This window comes from Triturus cristatus, chromosome 4_2, assembly GCF_964204655.1.
Source record: "Triturus cristatus chromosome 4_2, aTriCri1.1, whole genome shotgun sequence".
NCBI classification, from domain to species: domain Eukaryota; kingdom Metazoa; phylum Chordata; class Amphibia; order Caudata; family Salamandridae; genus Triturus; species Triturus cristatus.
Genome location: NC_140586.1, coordinates 531539988 through 531557869, shown reverse-complemented (window position 1 = coordinate 531557869; position 17882 = coordinate 531539988). Strand labels below are relative to the sequence as shown.

Genomic DNA, 17882 nt, shown 5'->3' with positions numbered 1-17882 from the left:
TTGCCTGCACATCTACACAATAGTGTTTTTTGAAGGTGTGTGGTGTAACCCAAGTTGCTGCTTTGCATATGTCATCTAGGGGAATGTTCCCTAAGAATGCCATAAAAGCCCCTAGTTTGCATGTAGAATGAGCTCTAGGCGGCATGGTTAAAGTACGTTTGGCTTTGATGTAGCATATTTGTATGCATTTTACTATCCACCTTGCAATTCCTATTTCGGATATAGGATTACCTTTATGAGGTGGGGAGAAAGCCACAAAAAGTTGTTTAGTTTTCCTAAAAGATTTTGTTCTTTCAATGTAGTAGAGTATTGCTCTTTTAACATCTAGGGTATGTAGAGCTCGTTCTGCCAGCGAGTCTGGTTGAGGAACAAATACTGAGAGTTCAACAGACTGGTTTTGATGGAAGGCAGATACTACTTTGGGTAAAAATTGTGGGTTAGTTCTAAGAACCACTTTGTTATGATGGATTTGTAAAAATGGTTCTTGTATGGTTATAGCCTGGAGTTCACTTACTCTTCTGAGAGATGTGATAGCAGCCAAAAAGGCTACTTTCCAAGTAAGGAACTGCAGTTCACATTTGTGGAGAGGTTCAAAGGGAGGACCCATTAGCCTGGTAAGGACTATATTAAGGTTTCACACCCGAGAGGGTGGAGCTATTGGTGGAATTATTCTTTGAAGTCCTTTCATGAAAGCTTTGATAGCAGGAACTCTAAACAACGACAAATGTTGTCTGTTTTGTAGGTAGTCTGCTACGGCAGCTAGATGTAACCTATTAGATATGTACGCTAGGTTACATTGTTGTAGATGCAGTAGATAACAGATGATGTTCTGAATGGAAGCATCTAGTGGATTGATCTTGTTGTGTGTGCAGTAAATGACGAATCTCTTCCATTTTGCCGCATAGCATGCCCTTGTTGTAGGGCGTATGGCTTCCTTGATAATAGTCATACAGTCTGGTGGGAGATTGAGGTAGCCGAACTCTAAGACCTCAGGAGCCAGATCGCAAGGTTGAATTGATTGGGATCTGGGTACCTTATCTCTCCATGGTTCTGAGGGAGAAATTTGGGTGAGAGGTGCAGCTTTTGATGCGGTACTACTGATAGTTCCAGTAGAGGTGTGAACCATGGTTGCCTTGCCCATGTTGGAGCAACTAGGATCATTGTGACAGAATGTTGTTTGAGTTTCTGCACCACTAACGGAATGAGTGGGAGAGGCAGAAAAGCGTAAGCAAATATGTTTGACCAATTCATCCATAGTGCATTGCCTTTGGACAAAGGGTGTGGATACCTGGATGCGAAGTTTGGGCATTTTGCGTTTGGTGTGTGGCAAACAGATCTATTTCTGAGTATCCCCACAGTCGAAAGAATGGGAGAAGAACTTGAGGATGAAGTTCCCATTTGTGGACCTGTTGTGCTTGATGGCTGAACAGATCCGCAATCTGATTGTGTACCCCTGGCTAATGTTCTGCCAGAGGTATATTTTTTGCAGAATGGCCAATCTCCATATGCTTTGCGCTAAGTGTGATAGCTGTAGGGAGTGTGTCCCCCCTTGCTTCTGTATGTAATACATTGCTGTCATGTTTTCTGTGCGAATCAGGACGGCTTTGCATAGAAGGTGCAGTTGAAAAGATTTCAATGCTAGGAATATTTCTAACAATTTCAGGCAGTGGATGTGAAATTGTTTCTGTTGGGGGTGTCCAGATATCTTGAATGGTATGGTTTTGGAGATGAGCTCCCCAGCCGGTGAGCGATGCGTCTGTTGTTAGCACTATCTGTGGAACTGGCTCGAGAAACGACCGCCCTTTGGAAAGGTTCTGTGTGGTCCACCATTGCAGAGAATGGTGGGTGCGGTAGTCCACCAACACCAGATCTGTTAGCTGACCTTGAGCCTGGTTCCACTGAAGTGCTAGGCACTGTTGTAATGGACGCATTTGTAGTCTTGAATGAGGACCAAGAAAAATGCAAGAGGCCATCATCCCTATTATTTGCATGAACACTCGTGCTGATAGTGAGTGTTGTGGCTGAAATTTTTGAATTAACGTCTGTATAGCACTTATCGTGACTGGGTTGGGATATGCTAGGGCTGTGGAAGTATTTATTGTAGCCCCTAAATATTGTTGTATTGTGGACGGTTGGAGATGGGATTTGCCCTGATTTTTTGTGAATCCCAGACTGTGAAGCAGTTGTATGGTACAGAGTGTGCGTTGAACCGTCTGCTGTGGGATTTTGCTTTTATGAGCCAGTTGTCCAGATAAGGGAAGACATGAATGTGTTCTCTCCTCAAATGGGCTACTACCACTGCGAGGCACTTGGTGAAAACTCTGGGTGCCGTGGTGACTCCAAAGGGTAGAACCTTGAACTGGTAGTGTTGGCCATCTACCACAAACCTGAGATATTTCCTGTGAGCGGGATGGATGGGAATGTGGAAGTAGGGGTCCTTTGATCTAGGGTGGAAAGTCGCCTTGCTGGAGTAGTGGAAGCACTTGTTATAAGGTGATCATGTGGAAGTGGTCTGATTGAATGTAAAGGTTTAGCAGTCTGAGTTCCAGTATTGACCTGAGAGAGACGTCCTTTTTTGGAATGAGAAAATAAAGGGAGTAGAGCCCTGTGCCCTGAGGGGGCAAGGGAACCGGTTCTATTGCATGTTTTTGTAACAGTGCAAGAACTTTCTGTTTGAGAAGCGTCAAGTGTTCTGATGACATTGGACGCTGTTTGGGAGGAATGTTGGGAGGGGTAGAAGTGAGTTCCAGGCAATAACCATACTGGATAATTTGTCTTACCCACCTGTCTGTTGTGATGGAATCCCAGACAGGTAGGAACTGTGAGAGGCTACCCCAGACAGGAATGGGATGGTCGGGTGGAAGCGCAGGGAAGTCACTGTATGGTGCTAGGGGAGCTGCGGTGTTTTTACACCTGCCTCTGCCCTTGTTGTTGTTTCCTCTGTAACCCCCCCTGGAGTATCCTCTAGAAAAGGAGCCCTGTTTGGGACTTTTGTAGGATGAGGACGGGTGCTCTGGTGTATTTGTTTTGGAGCCTGCTCTATAAAAGGAATGCCGAAAGGAGCCTCTGGTAGAGGGTGAATGCAACGCTCCCATAGACTTGGTAGTCTCCGTGTCCTTCTTTATCTTTTCTAAATATGTGTCCACTGCAGGGCCAAAGAGGTGCTCCTGGTCAAAAGGCTGATTTAGGAAGGTATTTTGTACCTCTTGTTTAAAGCCAGACGCCCTGAGCCAGGCATGTCTGCGTAGCAAAAAACTAGTATTTACTGCGCGGGACACGGTGTCTGCTGTGTCTAGCGCGCATTTTATGGAAATATTAGTAATTCATTTGCTTTCTTGTATAGGGTCATTGGCTTTGTCCTTATATTGTTGAGGGAGGTGTTGAATGAGCTTTGCCAGCTCATCATAGTGGGCCCTATTGTACTTTGCTAGAAGGGCTTGTGTGTTTGCAATTTTCCAGCAGTTTGCTCGTTTGCGTGCATTGGCTACAACTAGGAAATCTAGGGGGAGTTGACCCTTGAAGTAGATGGGGTCGGTAGGAGCAGCCTTGTACTTCTTATCTATTCTGGGGTTAAGAACCCTAGCTCTAGCTTTGAACACCTCAGGAGCATGTCTAAGAAGACCTTTAACCATTGGCAATGCATGGGTAGATTTTTGTGGCTGATCTAAGGTCTCTAAAAGAAAATCCTCTTCTACAGGGTCTGAATGTAGTTTGACTCCATGGTATATTGCGGTTCTATTAATTAACTGGGCAAAACCCACATTGTCATCTTGTGGAGATGGTTTTGAGGGGTAGAAGTCTGGATCATTATTAAGATCCGGATCAGTATTTTAATCATGCCATGGGTCTGGATCCTGTGGCGGATCATTAGGATCTTCAGTGTCAAGAGGCACTACGTCTTTTTCTTCTTGCCCATCCCCATGTTCCTCATCACTATCCTCTGGTTGTGGAGAATGTGGTGGAGAAATAAGTAAATTAGGGTTAATTGGTGGGGGGGTGAAGGTGGTGGTGAAGTATTAGTAGCTATGTGTATTTTCTTGAGAGGAACTGGTGCATGTGATAAATGTTCCGGTTTCCTCTTTGTAGGTAGCTTGGTAACTATATGACCAGTCTTTGGGTGAATTAAAATGGTGGTTTGCTTTGGATCGGGAGAAAAAGTTCTTCGGGATCAAAGGTTTTCTTCATTGTGGAAGATTTCTCCTTAGAAACTGGTCTTGACTGTTTAGTGGCAATGTCCGGTATAGAAGCCATTCCTGGTTCCGAGACCTTCGGTGCGGGTTGTTTCGGCTCCAGAGGTGCTTGTTTGGGAGGCTTCTCTTTTGATGTTTTCAGCTCCGACATCTTCGGTGTTGAAGGCTTATCAGTATGCTTCGGCGCTGAGATCTTATACGGTTGCTTCGGTGCCGATTTCTTATCCAGCTGCTTTGGTGCCGAGCTATTGTCGGGTTGCTTCGGTGCCGAGGGGTCTCTTGCCGGTTTCGGCGTCGAATGTTTCTCCGGTGCCGACAGAGGAGGGCGCGGCATCTCGGGTGACTTAACCTTCAGTGACGAAGATGGTTTTTGGGAACCGGGTGGCTGGCTCGAGCTGGAAGGCTTTTCTCTATCCTTCGGAGCCGGGCCCGGAGGCGGGATGCTTGAAGTTTTCATTCGGTGTGGACCTGAGCCCGGAGGAGAAGGTGTCACCGGAGCCTTTGGTATGGGCTTGGGTGGGGCGGAGGCCTCAGTACTCACGTCCCTTTGTGCCGATGTCATCTTTGGCATCGGAGTCGTCTGCTTCAGAGACCGAGACCTGTTTTTCTTGTGGTTCCGGGAGCTGTCGGGACCTGGATGGAAGATGTCTGGAATGGAACCTGTGCCTCGTGACATCTCGTGGCGTCGAGCTCGTTGATCCCGGATAGTCTTCTTGGATTTGAATGAAAGACAAGCCTCACAGTCGTCCTCTCTATGTTCTGGAGAGAGGCCCAGATTACAAACGGAATGGAGGTCCGAGTGTGGGAATTTAGCACCACACTGGGGACATTTTTTAAAAGGAGTCCGTTCCAGCGACGTCCATTGCTACCAGCATGGATAGGCCCAACGGCCGCAGCGAAGTTCGTTGATGTCGAAGATTTTCGAAGCTTTCGTCAGGAGTGAGTCGAAGGGTACGGGATCGAGACAATACCGTCGGTTAGCTGTGATTGCACATTGAAAGGGGGTTCGATAACGACATCGACCCGGAGCACAGTAAGTCACATCCGAACCCAATGGCGGAAAAAACAATCTAAGGATGGAGCCAATATCCATGCGCACTGTCCACCAAAGGAGGAGTCACCAGCCTCGTGACTACAAAGACTTCTTCGAAGACAAAAACAACATGCAGACATCCAAGCCCAACACCAGATGGCGATCTATGCAAAAGTGTACAATCTGCAGCTCATATGCCTCGAACACACATTTTGCTTTTGTGCCATATTGTACACGGAACCTCCATATGTTTTGGGGTTCTGTTTTTTTGCTGAGATTTAGTCTGTACACCATAGACAAAGTCAAACAACAATGTCCCTTGTTATTCTTACTGGCCAGGAACTAGTACCTAGACATAACACAAGAATGCAGCTGTTGTTTATGTGCACACACGTCCTATCATATAGATGAGCACATGAGCAGAAAACATACCCATGGAACAAAAATTCTGAGACAAGAGCACTGCATCTGCTGAGATGTAGCACGTCTGATGTAGCTGAGGTACGGAGTCTGCCAGTAATCCCTGAGATCTTTGATATATAACCATTTAGCTTCATTAGCAAGGGAGAGGGGTTTTAGGTTACTCTGTTCTATAAAATGACAGGGCTTTTCATTATATATGGATAATCAACCATGCTAACGGTATTTTTAGTATGCATTTGTTTTCTAATTGTGGTACATATACTGCATTTCAGAGCACAATAGTTTAAATAAATATTCTAAACAGCCTTTGTTTCGTCTGTGTATCTTACTGTGGACAAGTACGAGTGAGAGAGCAAAAGAGAGTGCCCTGTTACCGTGATGCCTGAGAGGGTTGAGAGTGTTCTGTTCTGGGGTGCCAATTCACTTCTTTCTCTGGTAAGGTTAGGAGGGTAAGTGAGGCACTATAGCTAGTCGGACTCGGACTCATAGGTACTAAGGAGGTATGGTGGCTCAGTCCCTACATACCGATGTTCTATTTCCAAGCATAGTTCTGTTCTAAGAGCAGAATCCCTGCAACAGTACACAGCTCAACAAATATAAGTGGCAGGCCAACGGTTGCCTGGCAGAAAACAGCAGAGGGAGGCATCCGATATAGCACCACCACTGAGAGGAAGTTCAGAAGGCAAAAGACGGAATACTTGCTTTACTGGAGAAGGCGAACATCAGGTAAGCGAACGCTGGCACCCTCACTCCAATCCCAACCGTCACCCACTGCTTTCCTGGAAACCCATGCGTCACACATTCCATGCAATGTGTGAAGCAGCTGGAGTCAGCTCCAGGCCCAGCAAGTGGTCAATGAAGTCATATTTAAAGCCACAGTTTAAGATTATGACATCATTTTGAGCTTTTGCTTGAATAAATGAAGCGAAAGAATTGGCTCTCCTCAGTGCTTTTGCTTTCATTTTTTACTGCTAATGTCGTCATAATATTGAGGCTGTTTAGTATAGAGATATGTTGTGATAGTGTTTCTAGATGTGTGTCATGACATGCAAGTACAGCAAGCCTCTGTTGCTGCATAAGCTTTGAGGTATGAGTAAAAATTATGATAGGTTATTTGGCAATCTTAATCCCCCCTCCCTCCACAATATCCTCAGTACATTAGTGGCTTCTATTAGAACTGTCATTTCAACATGTATACCCTGGTATGTTAGTTTGTTAGGACATCTTTCAACCAGCTAAAGCCTCTGGCTTTTATGCTCAAGGAAAAACAAATGGTTGCAGTATAGCATTTGGACATTTTCCCCTTGGTTATGCGGATGCCTTCGATGCTGTAATTAGTTCTGCCCAACCCACTTACTGACGGGCAGTTCAACGTGCCACCAGATGACTAATCTTTGAATGACTTAAAAACTAACCTGTTCCTCCCTGACTGGGTTCCTTAAGAGCTAATCTTTAAAGATCTTCTTGGGCTAGCACCAATATATGTGGAAAGTAAAATCTAGTGTTAAAATAGCACAACCTTTGGTGAGTCACAAAACTTGGCTGACCAGCATTTTCATAGACTTCTCTAGAAAATGTGGTTTACACTTTAAATCTGCTATGCTTCTTCCTTGCAAGCGTATAGTAAATCTTTGAAAATGTGCCTGCTTTCACATCCTGGCTTATGAACAGAATTTGTTGCATCTGCTGAGCAATGGCTAGAGGCTAAGAGATATTGTATGGTGTGACAGAAAAAAACATAAACAGACTAAGTGAAGGAATAGTGGCTGAACAGCTAGAGACTACTGATCCACAAACATAAAGGAGTAACATCATACCTGCCAACTTAAAGGGCAATCTTACTGTGTGAGGAGGGGTGGGGCCTTGGAGGGGGTGGGGCTTCGTTCTGAGAAGTACCTATGAGGGACTTTTGAACCCCACCCTGCCCCCAAGCCCCCTTGTCCCAAAAACTAAAAAGCTTGGTGAAGCTGGTGCCATGTACTGGGATGTTTTCACACCCCTTAATGGATGTCGCCCGTTCAAAGCCTCAGAAAACAAGCTTGAAAACCACTATTTACAGTGATTTTCAGCTCGTTTTCTCTGCCACTGTGTGATATCGGCTCCTCGCCGGGAGACCGTGTGATGGGAGTCGATATCGTGTGTCACACGGTGGCACTGTGTGAGTTGGCAGGTATGTAACATATTTGGGCAAATACGGTTCAAATGAGTAAGGAGCAGAACTGTATAGTAAGTTTTCAAAAGAGACAGCCCACACTGTGAAAGTGTTTGAGCCACAATAAACACATACCTGTAATGTGCATCCAAAGACACCAATCATCAACATAGCTACAGACAGGTAATCTGTAAACACGTCCCACCATGGTTTCAGCACACGGAAAGCAGGCTGCTGTTCTGAAAACTGACGAAATTCAGTAACTGGTATCATGGTTCTGAAAAAGAATGAAAAAAAAAATGAGATAAAGGGTGCAGATTCTTGAGGAGTTCACAGTTCCAAAGTCAAACGCATATCACAGCTGGATTTTGTATTTCACTGCGCTATGGAGAACGACAATCATTACCCATGAGAAATCACTCTTGATTCAATTGAATATTATTTTAAAGTCTTGACAATTTGAAGCCACCAACATTAGGTACAATGTAAATATTAAATACCCACTACTCCGCAGGCAGATTACATTCAGGTCCTCCGTCTAGATCCATTCTACATGATACTTTGTCAATTTCCTCACCAGCTCTAATAGACATTTCCACATTGCAAGCACATAGAGTAGAAGGGCGTGATGTACATACTTTTGGGTTGCAATTGTGACCTGAAAGTTTCCTGCGAACCAAACTATGAACAAATAGGTTGGTTAGGCCAACAAAAAGAATTCGGAGTCGGTAGCATTCTGACCTACCTCATTAATATTCATGAAGTAATATTCATCCCCCGGTTCCTGTCCTTCTAGGCTCATTTTCTTAAAGTTGCATTTTAAACACTTTTTCGTTTTTTGAAAGTTTTCTTCTAAACAAACTTTTTCTAAGATTCACAAAAGGAAGCAGCACCCAAGGGCATACTGTCCTTTTTGCGAATGCATTACCACCCCAACTCTAGAGTCAGTATTTTTTCCATGTTTTGCTATTGAGTAACGGTTGCAAAATATTGCTACATCTCATACTGAATTGCAATTTGAAGGGACAGCTACAACACTCCCTTTACAAATTGCGAATGAGTAAACATTTGCAATTCCATTTTAGGAGTCAGTAAACGTTTACTGACTCCTCACATGAGATTAGTAGATAGGTATGTACATCAGGCCCGCCCCTAGCAGAATACTAAATGAGATATAAAAAGATAAAGGAAGCATTAATCATCACAAAATAGTGCAACTTTGCATGGCAGACCAGGAGTTGATTTTCCTCTTTTACCTGATTTTCGATATATGAGCCAGAGGGACTAGGAAAAGTTATGTAATTTTGTACTGCAGATAATTTCAAGTTGACATCCATAATGCCAAATGGTGGGTCGCTGCCTACGCTGGACCACATGTTGAGGCAAAATGCAAACGGATTGCCATCCAGGTGAATCCCAAAAATAATTACAAAGTTATAGTCTCAGAAAGTAATTGTGGCATTTTCACAACTGCAGTGATAAAATGGGATGCATCACAAGCCTATCTAGTTTATGATTGGTTACCTTAGAACACAAATTCATGTGTAATACCTGGGATCCAATTTTAATAAATGGAAGAATATGTCAAATTCCTGAAAGTGTTTGATGTCAATCTGTTTGCACTCAAGCAGGTGTAAAGAAAGCTAGTAGTGTAATAACTTATTGTGACAAGAGTATGGAAAATTATATATACTACAGAGAGAATACAATTAATACTACATAGAAAATAAAGCTGGAACGCCATTAAGATCTAGGGGTCATATTATCAAGAACGGCGTTAAAATTATCGCCACTTTAGCGGCAGGAAACTGCTGCTAAAGCTGAGGTAATGGGCTTGATAATATGCCGCAGAGAATTCCAATAGAAGCCCATGTTCTGGTGTGAACATGGGCTTCTATTGGAATTCTCTGCGGCATATTATCAAGCCCATTTTCGCCGTTTTAGTGGCAGTTTCCTGCCGCTAAAGCGGCGATAATATTAACGCCGTCCTTGATAATATGCCCCTAAGTAAGTATGCACATTTTATTTTTAATGTGCTATATGCTTTTTTAAAAGAATAATGACCCTCCTCTTAAATTAAGTGTTTAATATTCAAATAATAGGTAATTGTTTGTGACGGTTATAGGATTTCAGGGCAATACATCATTGGTAAATATAAAGTATTTTCGTTAGCTCAAATCAATGAACTAATCAAAGCTGTTCTTCATTCAGCGACTCGAATGTCAGTCAGTAGCTCCTTCCTAAGCTTCTATTGGGTACAGGCTTCTCACGCACATAACTCTTTAAAAATAAATAAAAATATATATATAAATGGTATTGTTCAAATACTTTTCAGCATGTTGGCAACTCAACTGCACTGAATATGCTTAGTTGCACAATCTTCCAGGTGGCAGGTAGCAAAGAGGGAGGAAGGAAAGAAGAGCAGGGAAACACCAAATGATGAATTAACAGCTGTGGGAAGCCCTGCAATGAAAGACGTTACGAGGCAACTTCTAGTTTGCAGATTTTACTGAAGTTAACCCAGAGTTACTGACTTAGCTTATCCTGTGCTCCCACTGGTCTTCCACCTGTCTCCAAACAGACAGACCTTCCTCCTGTTCTACCTCCCGAGTAGCCACAGGCGTGGTCACCACCATTCACTCAATACTTGTCTTCGTCGTACCTTCGCTTTCTGATAGCCTTCCCTCTTCTTGACTCCCTTTCTTCTCACAAGCCTTCATGTCAAGTTCCTGGCAACAATTGAATTCAGACTATAAAATCCTGATGAAAGTGTGGGCAGAGCGTTTTTTACCTGCCGCCCAAGGGATAATCCACAAAGATCAGACTGGCTTTATAGCAGGTAGATTGATGACAACTAATACCCAGTTTTTAATACATGCCTTGGATTATTTTAACACAAATCTTATTCCGGCAAGTATTGTAATGGTTGATGCTGAGAAAGCCTTCGACCTTGTGAACTGGAGAACTCTATTTGCTACCCTTGGTCGGTTTTTGTTTTCCTGCCCAGGTTATTAATAGGCTACGTAATATCTACCAGGGAGCCACGGCTCTGGTAGTAATAAACTCAAGTCATGCAGGATCCATAAAAATAAACCGTGGAACCAGGCAGGGCTGCCCGCTTTCGCCATTGCTTTTTACTTTTTTTATAGAGCCTATGGTAATTAAGATACAGAATAATGCTGCTATTCAACCACCGATCCCCGGCATGGCAAACCTGAAACTCTTTGCAGATGACATTATTTTATACCTGACTCCCAATAAAGATAATCTCGAAATGGTTTTAAGGGAATTTTTTAACTTTGAACAAATAGGCGGGTATAAAATAAAAGCCAATAAAACCGAAGTCCTGGCCCTTAATGCAGATCTTAATTCTTTCCCATCCTGCTTAAAGACACAAGCAACTATGTCTGATCCTATAAGATATCTTGGGATATTTGTATCCAGTCAGTACCAACAGTTGTTTGAATTGAACTATTTAAGAACGAAAGATAAGATTAAAAATCTCTTGGAACAATGGATATTACTCCCCCTTTCGATAGTGGGTGGAGTTTCGTTAATCAAAAGGTCCATACTGCCGTTACTTACCTTTTTATTTACTAATGTCCCAATCAAGATAAATCAGTCTTATTTTAGGGAAATTGAAACTCTATTTAGGGAATTTGTTTGGGGCAAGAGAGTTACAAGAGTGAAAATTACTGTGGTGCAATTACCTATTGTACAAGGGGGTTTAGCTGTGCCGCATGTGAGAACATACTATGAGGCCGCTTTTTTAGATTTAGTGTCAGGTTTGTTGGTATTTGAAAGTACCAGAGACAGCTTTTTTTTTAGATAAGATGACGCAAGAAATTGGTTCACAAACTCGAGTGTTTCTAAAAACTTCCAAACTTCCTAAAAAGACACGATACAAGACTTTAAAAGATCACTGTTTTAGACTTCAGTCCTTTTTTAAAAAAACAGGTTCTTCGGGCCTCCAACATCTAAAACTGAGAGAATGCACTAGTCTTGGTCTCCAGCTCCAATTAATACATATTAATATCTGGGAAGTCTGTGGATTATCTGAGCTAAGACATTTTATAATTCAAAATAGGCTGATTTCTTGGCAAAAAGTAGTGGCAAGGGCGGAGGGCCACCAGAAACCAGCTTTCTTTGAATATTTACGGATTGTTCATTTGTTAAAGAACACCAGTGGTATATTAGATGCCCCTAATCAATTGGTGTTGGCTCTCTATGGGGCCAATATTAATGGTGTAGGAAACTGGCATAGGCTGCTACAACTATAGGGCCTAGCTCCCATGATAGAGAATCATTTGGATAGAATAGCTCGGGAGACAGAATGCAGGTTGGATGTGAAGGAGAGGTTATTTAGGAAGTAAATCATTACGTGCCGCGAAATTTAAAAGGATGGCCTTCTCATCACGATGGCTTTCTTATTTAACTCCGGCCGCCTTAAAAAAAAGATTCCCGAGAGTTGAAAACAAGTGCTTTCGTTGCCAGATGGATGGGGAAGGCGAATGGCACCATACTTTTCATGCATGTCCACGGCTTAGGCCTTTTTGGGAGGCAGTTTTCTCTGAAATTGAACAAGCAATCGGGAAGAGGGTTTTGCTTGAGGCCGAAGCCGCTCTGTTCGGACTTTGCAGGGATGGAACGATGCTATCCGAGGCCGAAAAAGCCTTTATATTTATTTCCTGTACGGTAGCTCGTTCTCTAGTCCTGCAGAATTGGAAATCTACTGAAGCTCCCTCTCATTTGAAATGGTTCAATAAAATGAAAAGGACTCGAAAATTCGAAGAAGCCTATGCTAGACGAGTGGGGGCTACTAGGAAATTCGAAAAAAATTGGAAGTTTTTTAGTGATTTAGAAAAGTCCAAAGAGGGATTTTAACACTCGTGTTCTTTAAATTTGACGTAGCAGCTCTCCCTATAAGGCACTAGCACTTTATCTATTATATGGCACTTTAGAAGCACTAGCACTTTTCTAATTGTTGCACTTTATAGAATGATGTATCTTGTATTATCGGCTAGAGATGTTATTAGCTGCTGCAGCCATAAGATTTTTTTTTAGGATGTTGTAGTTGTGATGATTTTAGGTGATAATAGGGCACTAGCACTTTATTGGTACTGCATTCTAGATGCACTACTAACTTTTTCAGTGCTGCTTTTTCTCAAAATAAATTCGTATATTGTTGGTCTGTGAACTAGTATATGATTAGCTGCTACAGTCATAGCTTTTCTTGTCATGTATTAAGAAGTTGTCGTTTTTGTTTTTTGCACAAACTGGTTTTCAATAATGATTTTTAAGTATACTATGTATTTCATGTACCTAATACTCTGCTCAAATAAAAAAAAAATTATAAAAAGTTCCTGGTGTCATATCTGTTGCATAAACTGGGAGTATGATCTATCTTACCTAACATCTTTGGTCAATCAGCTTATCCGGCACAGCCCCATGTCGTCGAGACTCTATGTGTTTATACGGTGGCCGTTTCTCTGCTTTTATCTGCCTTAGCACAAAGACTATTGGGTCCTCCGAGATTGAAAACAGCCGCGAGTTGCCATGACGTCATCCCCAGTGCGACGGCGCTAATAATGTTTGTCAAAAGGAGTCTATCCCAGCGCCATCTTCGAACAGTATTATGGTGATAGAATGCGATCTCAAATTATCAACATATCATGTGCTGCGACGGCGCTTGCAGTATATATCGGAAATTGATAACACATAGGCATCATCCTATAGCTATATTTATATTGATGCGACCTCTAATTATCATCACGTCGTATACAATATACTGACGCTTATGATATATCGAGATGTAAAGTTTCGATGCCATCTTGCAACTATGTTTACTCTGACTGATCATAATACAATAAGTTATTAATTACCTATTTTATAGTAAATATCAATACCTTTGAGATACGGCCGCTCTGTCCATCAATGATTACTGCAATATACTATTGACAAATGTGCCGAATGTATACATGAGGATACCCAATGGTAGAGTAAAATTCCCATTATTGAGTCATACATAGGTTATCCCCACTGCTACTTAAAGGTATTCAAGATGGGCAAAACGGGAGAGTTCGAATATTAGTAATTCGGCAAAAAGGAGAAGGGAAAGGAAGATGGTGCCCTCTCTATTAGACTACATCGCGTGGGGCAAAATTCGTACACGATATTTGTGATATGTAATAATTAATGTCTCTTAGTCACGGTATTCAGAAATCCTAATCTCCACTGAGTCTCATGCCTCATCTTGTATGCCAAATTATTTCCTCGTTTAAGCCATTCTTCACCGTGTCTAGAGTGTAAATCCAAAAGGTTTCACGGCATTTGCGAACATCATTTATGTTTTTCCCTGGTATATCTCTTACCTTCTCCAGGATCAGCCATCTGAGTTCCTTTTCTTTATGCTTGAAATCAATGCAATGTTGAACCATTGGGCATGATGTTTTTCGTGTCTTGATTGCTGATCTGTTTTCGCTATACCGAGTTCTAAACTCACGGCCTGTTTCTCCTACATATCCTTGAGAACAAGGACAGAGAATGAGATAAACAAGATTATGGCTTCTACAATTTGTGAAATCTCGTAGTTTCCCTTTCTTGCTGTGATATTCCCAGTTCTGGGTGACAATTGCACTGTCACATGCTATACATGTTCCACATCTGTGATTCCCCAAAATGGAGGGTCCTGTAATGGTTGTTTGTTTAGCAGGTGTGTTCTGTCTAGCCCTAGTGTGAACTAGGTTATCTTTAAGATTTCTATTTCTGCGGTACGCAAGAATGGGTTTCTGAATGGTCTTCTGCTCCTCATTAGTATTTAAGATATGCCAATTTTTGTCTAAGATCTTTTTGACTTTAAAATTCAATGTTGAATGGTTTATAACACAAACCATTCTGTCATTTTTGGGACGTGTACTACCTGCTAACGGGGCATGACGGTTGTAATACCATGCCCTTTTGTAAGCTGTCCTGGTCAGACATTTCGGATATCCACGTTGTAATAGTCTTTGTTTCAGTTCTTCACCATTTGCATCATAGTCCCTAAGGCTTGAACAATTACGTCTGATCCTCAGGACCTCTCCGAAGGGGATGGAGTCTTTTTGGCAATTAGGGTGATAACTGTCGTGCGACAAAATGGTATTCTTAGATGTGGGCTTTCTGAAAAAATTCACAGAAATTTCTCCCATTTCTCCTTTGATGATTATGTCCAAGAACTCCACTGATGTAGTACTTTTGTGACATGTAAACTTTAAATTCTCATCGCTGGCATTAAGCCAGTCAAAGAACGTTAGAAGTGTGTTCTCATCTCCTCGCCAGATAAAGAAAATGTCGTCAATAAATCTGTGCCATCTCAGGACATTCTCGTAGAAAGGAGCCATTTAATTGAAAATGTGTTTCAATTCGTACTCCCCCATGTATATGTTGGCTATGCTGGGGGCACAAGATGCCCCCATACTGGTCCCTTTGACTTAGTGATAAAGGTTCCCTTTGAAATCGAAGTAGTTATTTGTCAATAAAATTTCCAAGCATTCCACTATAAATGCATCAGGCCTCTCTCCAGGTGTTCTATCTAGAAGAGTCGTTACTGCTTCTATTGCCTGTTGTTGTGGTATATTAGTATATAATGCTTCGATGTCCAATGTTACCAAGATTTCGCAATTAGGGACATATGGTACATGTTCCAATTTATTGATAATGTCTCCTGTGTCTCTAATGTATGATTTATACTTAGTAGTTAGAGGACACAGGAACATATCAATATATTTGGACAAAGGTTCTGTGGAGGAATTAATGGAGGATACTATTGGTCGTAAGGGTGGATCATGGATGTTTTTGTGCGTTTTTAGCACACCATATAGTGCTGGAATTACTGTATTCGCTTTATTCAGGAACTGATATTCCTTTTCGCAAATGGTATGCTCTTCGTATGCCTTTCTCGTAACGCTATCAATTTGCTCTTGTAGTTTAGTGATCACCACTGCCAACATTTGATTCCCTTTATCATCATATTTCTCAGTGTCCATCAGAACTATGCCCCCTCCTTTGTCACAGGGTTTTATAGTCAGATTAGGGGTATTATGGAGTTTATGGAGTGCTAATCTTTCTGCGGTAGACAGATTGGATCTGCTGGATCTTCTTTTGGCAAATCTGTCCGGACCTGTCTCTCTTGGGTATATCTACCTTTCTTCAGACATTCTGTCGCCAAACATGCCTCTCTGGTAAAATAATAACTCTGACTGCCATTTTTGAAAATGCGATTTTAGCATGGCATGAGGAAGATGTATTTTAACTAAATTTACAATAGGGTGAGCATATGTATCACCTCTGACCTTGTTTCTTCACCTATTTTTACACATTTATCATTGGGCCTATTTTTCTTATTAGAACGTCTCAGAGTGGCACATTTGTATAATATATGTATTGACATAGGAGAAATGTAAGATATCTCCTGTGGGGCTCATTATAAGCAGTAAAATAACGCTCTGCATTATCATTACAGAATATCTGCTCTCCCCCTTCATCTTACCCGTTACAAATCTCTAAAGGAACAGGTCCTGAAGAAGATGGCAAGAAAAGTAAAATAAGCCATCGAAGCGTGCATTGACCAGTTTGAGTGAAACGCCCCAGCTCCCAGCACAGCATTTGAGGGTTGAGTTCCTCACCCCAATGGTTTCATCTGTGTATGTAGTCTGGTTCTGGGGTGGAGAGTATGTATGTATAGAGTGTAAGTGATGTGTATGTGGAGTGAGAAGAGGTATGAATGAGTAAGGGGGATTGTAAGTTTGGATATTTCAAATAGTTGTTAATATCCATACGTTGGTTTCAATTGATACAGATTCTCTGTATTATGTTTTGCACAAATTTTGTGTCTAAAAAAGATTGTTATATTGTTGTAAAGTTGGTCAATTTTTAACATTATATGGCTTTGTATGTAACAATATAAAAGATGAATGATCAAAAAATGATGAAAAAGAAATAAAATGTGAAAAAAAGAAAATATGAGTTCTGTGTGCAAAAGAGTGTTCTTTGTGCCCCAAGTATGCGTTTATAAAAGCCTTATGTAAAGAATATAGGTCTAGAGGGATATTATTTATTCCAAGAGGAGACCCATGTCACCGACAACAGGACTTTGCCCACTGCACAAAGCAAAAGAGGAATACTGCATGCTTGAGGCAACAGACTGGGAAATGAGTGAATGACCTTCATGCTTGGTTAAAACTCAGCTCTCTCTGGCAAAAGTACCCCTGTAGAGGCCAGAAGCACCCTCAGACTCTCTTTGAGTAGTGGGACTAGTCCCCTGCAAACTGCAAGTAAAGCAATGCTCAGAAACAAAAGATTCGCTGGCCATCAGGCCCTCCGAGGGATCACCCAAATCCAGATGGTGTTGCGCATTGTGGGGGTCGTAGTCTGGCCTTCTCTGAGGTGTCAAGCTGCTATTGCACCCCACTGGACCACCGGAGGTTGAAGTAACTTTTTGCTACTTTTACAGCTACCAAGGCTGGTTCGTCACCAGTGCTGTAATCGACCCCTTAACTCAATGCTACATTAAGAGAGCATCACACAACCCCTGTGACCAGATCAGCAACGACACCGCTCTTTTGTTTTTGCATCTTCTTTTCAGCAGCACCGTCTAGGTGGAAAAGCAGCTTTACTGTGGGTCCAGCACCACGGACAGCCAGGACAACTCTGCACCTGGACTCCATGGGCTAGGTAAAATTGAACTGGTTGTGGGGTCCGGTCCTGGGACCTGCATCACTTTTACCCTGCAAGTTTTTTGCCATTGATCGCAATGACTAAGTCTCACTGTATTTTACAGCTTGACTTAATATTGCTTAAAAAATCTATAACTCCAGTTATATATATGCTATTCCGTTCATTTTGATAGCTAAATTATGATACAAATACACCCTATTTTGATAAATAGGTGTAATATTTCTTTCGGGTCATGTCAATTACTTACCGTCCATGTAGGTACTCTGAAACGTGCATCTAGTAAAGCCTGACTGCTCTTTGCTGCTAAACCAGGACTGAGCTAAGGATTTATTAGTGTGAATTCAAGGATCTTCTTTGGGGTATTGTGATA

At 42.0% G+C, this 17882-nt stretch overlaps 1 protein-coding gene across 1 annotated transcript in view; it reads right to left on the bottom strand.

Moving 5' to 3' along the window:
* The window catches only part of LOC146834661 (volume-regulated anion channel subunit LRRC8C), a 234336-nt gene that overhangs the window by 50313 nt on the left and 166141 nt on the right, over positions 1 to 17882 (bottom strand). Inside the window, exon 2 of the mRNA XM_085602147.1 lies at positions 7934 to 8075. Coding sequence (XP_085458273.1) covers positions 7934 to 8071 — 138 coding nt within the window. The 5' untranslated portion in view covers positions 8072 to 8075. The remainder of the gene's footprint in view (positions 1 to 7933; positions 8076 to 17882) is intronic.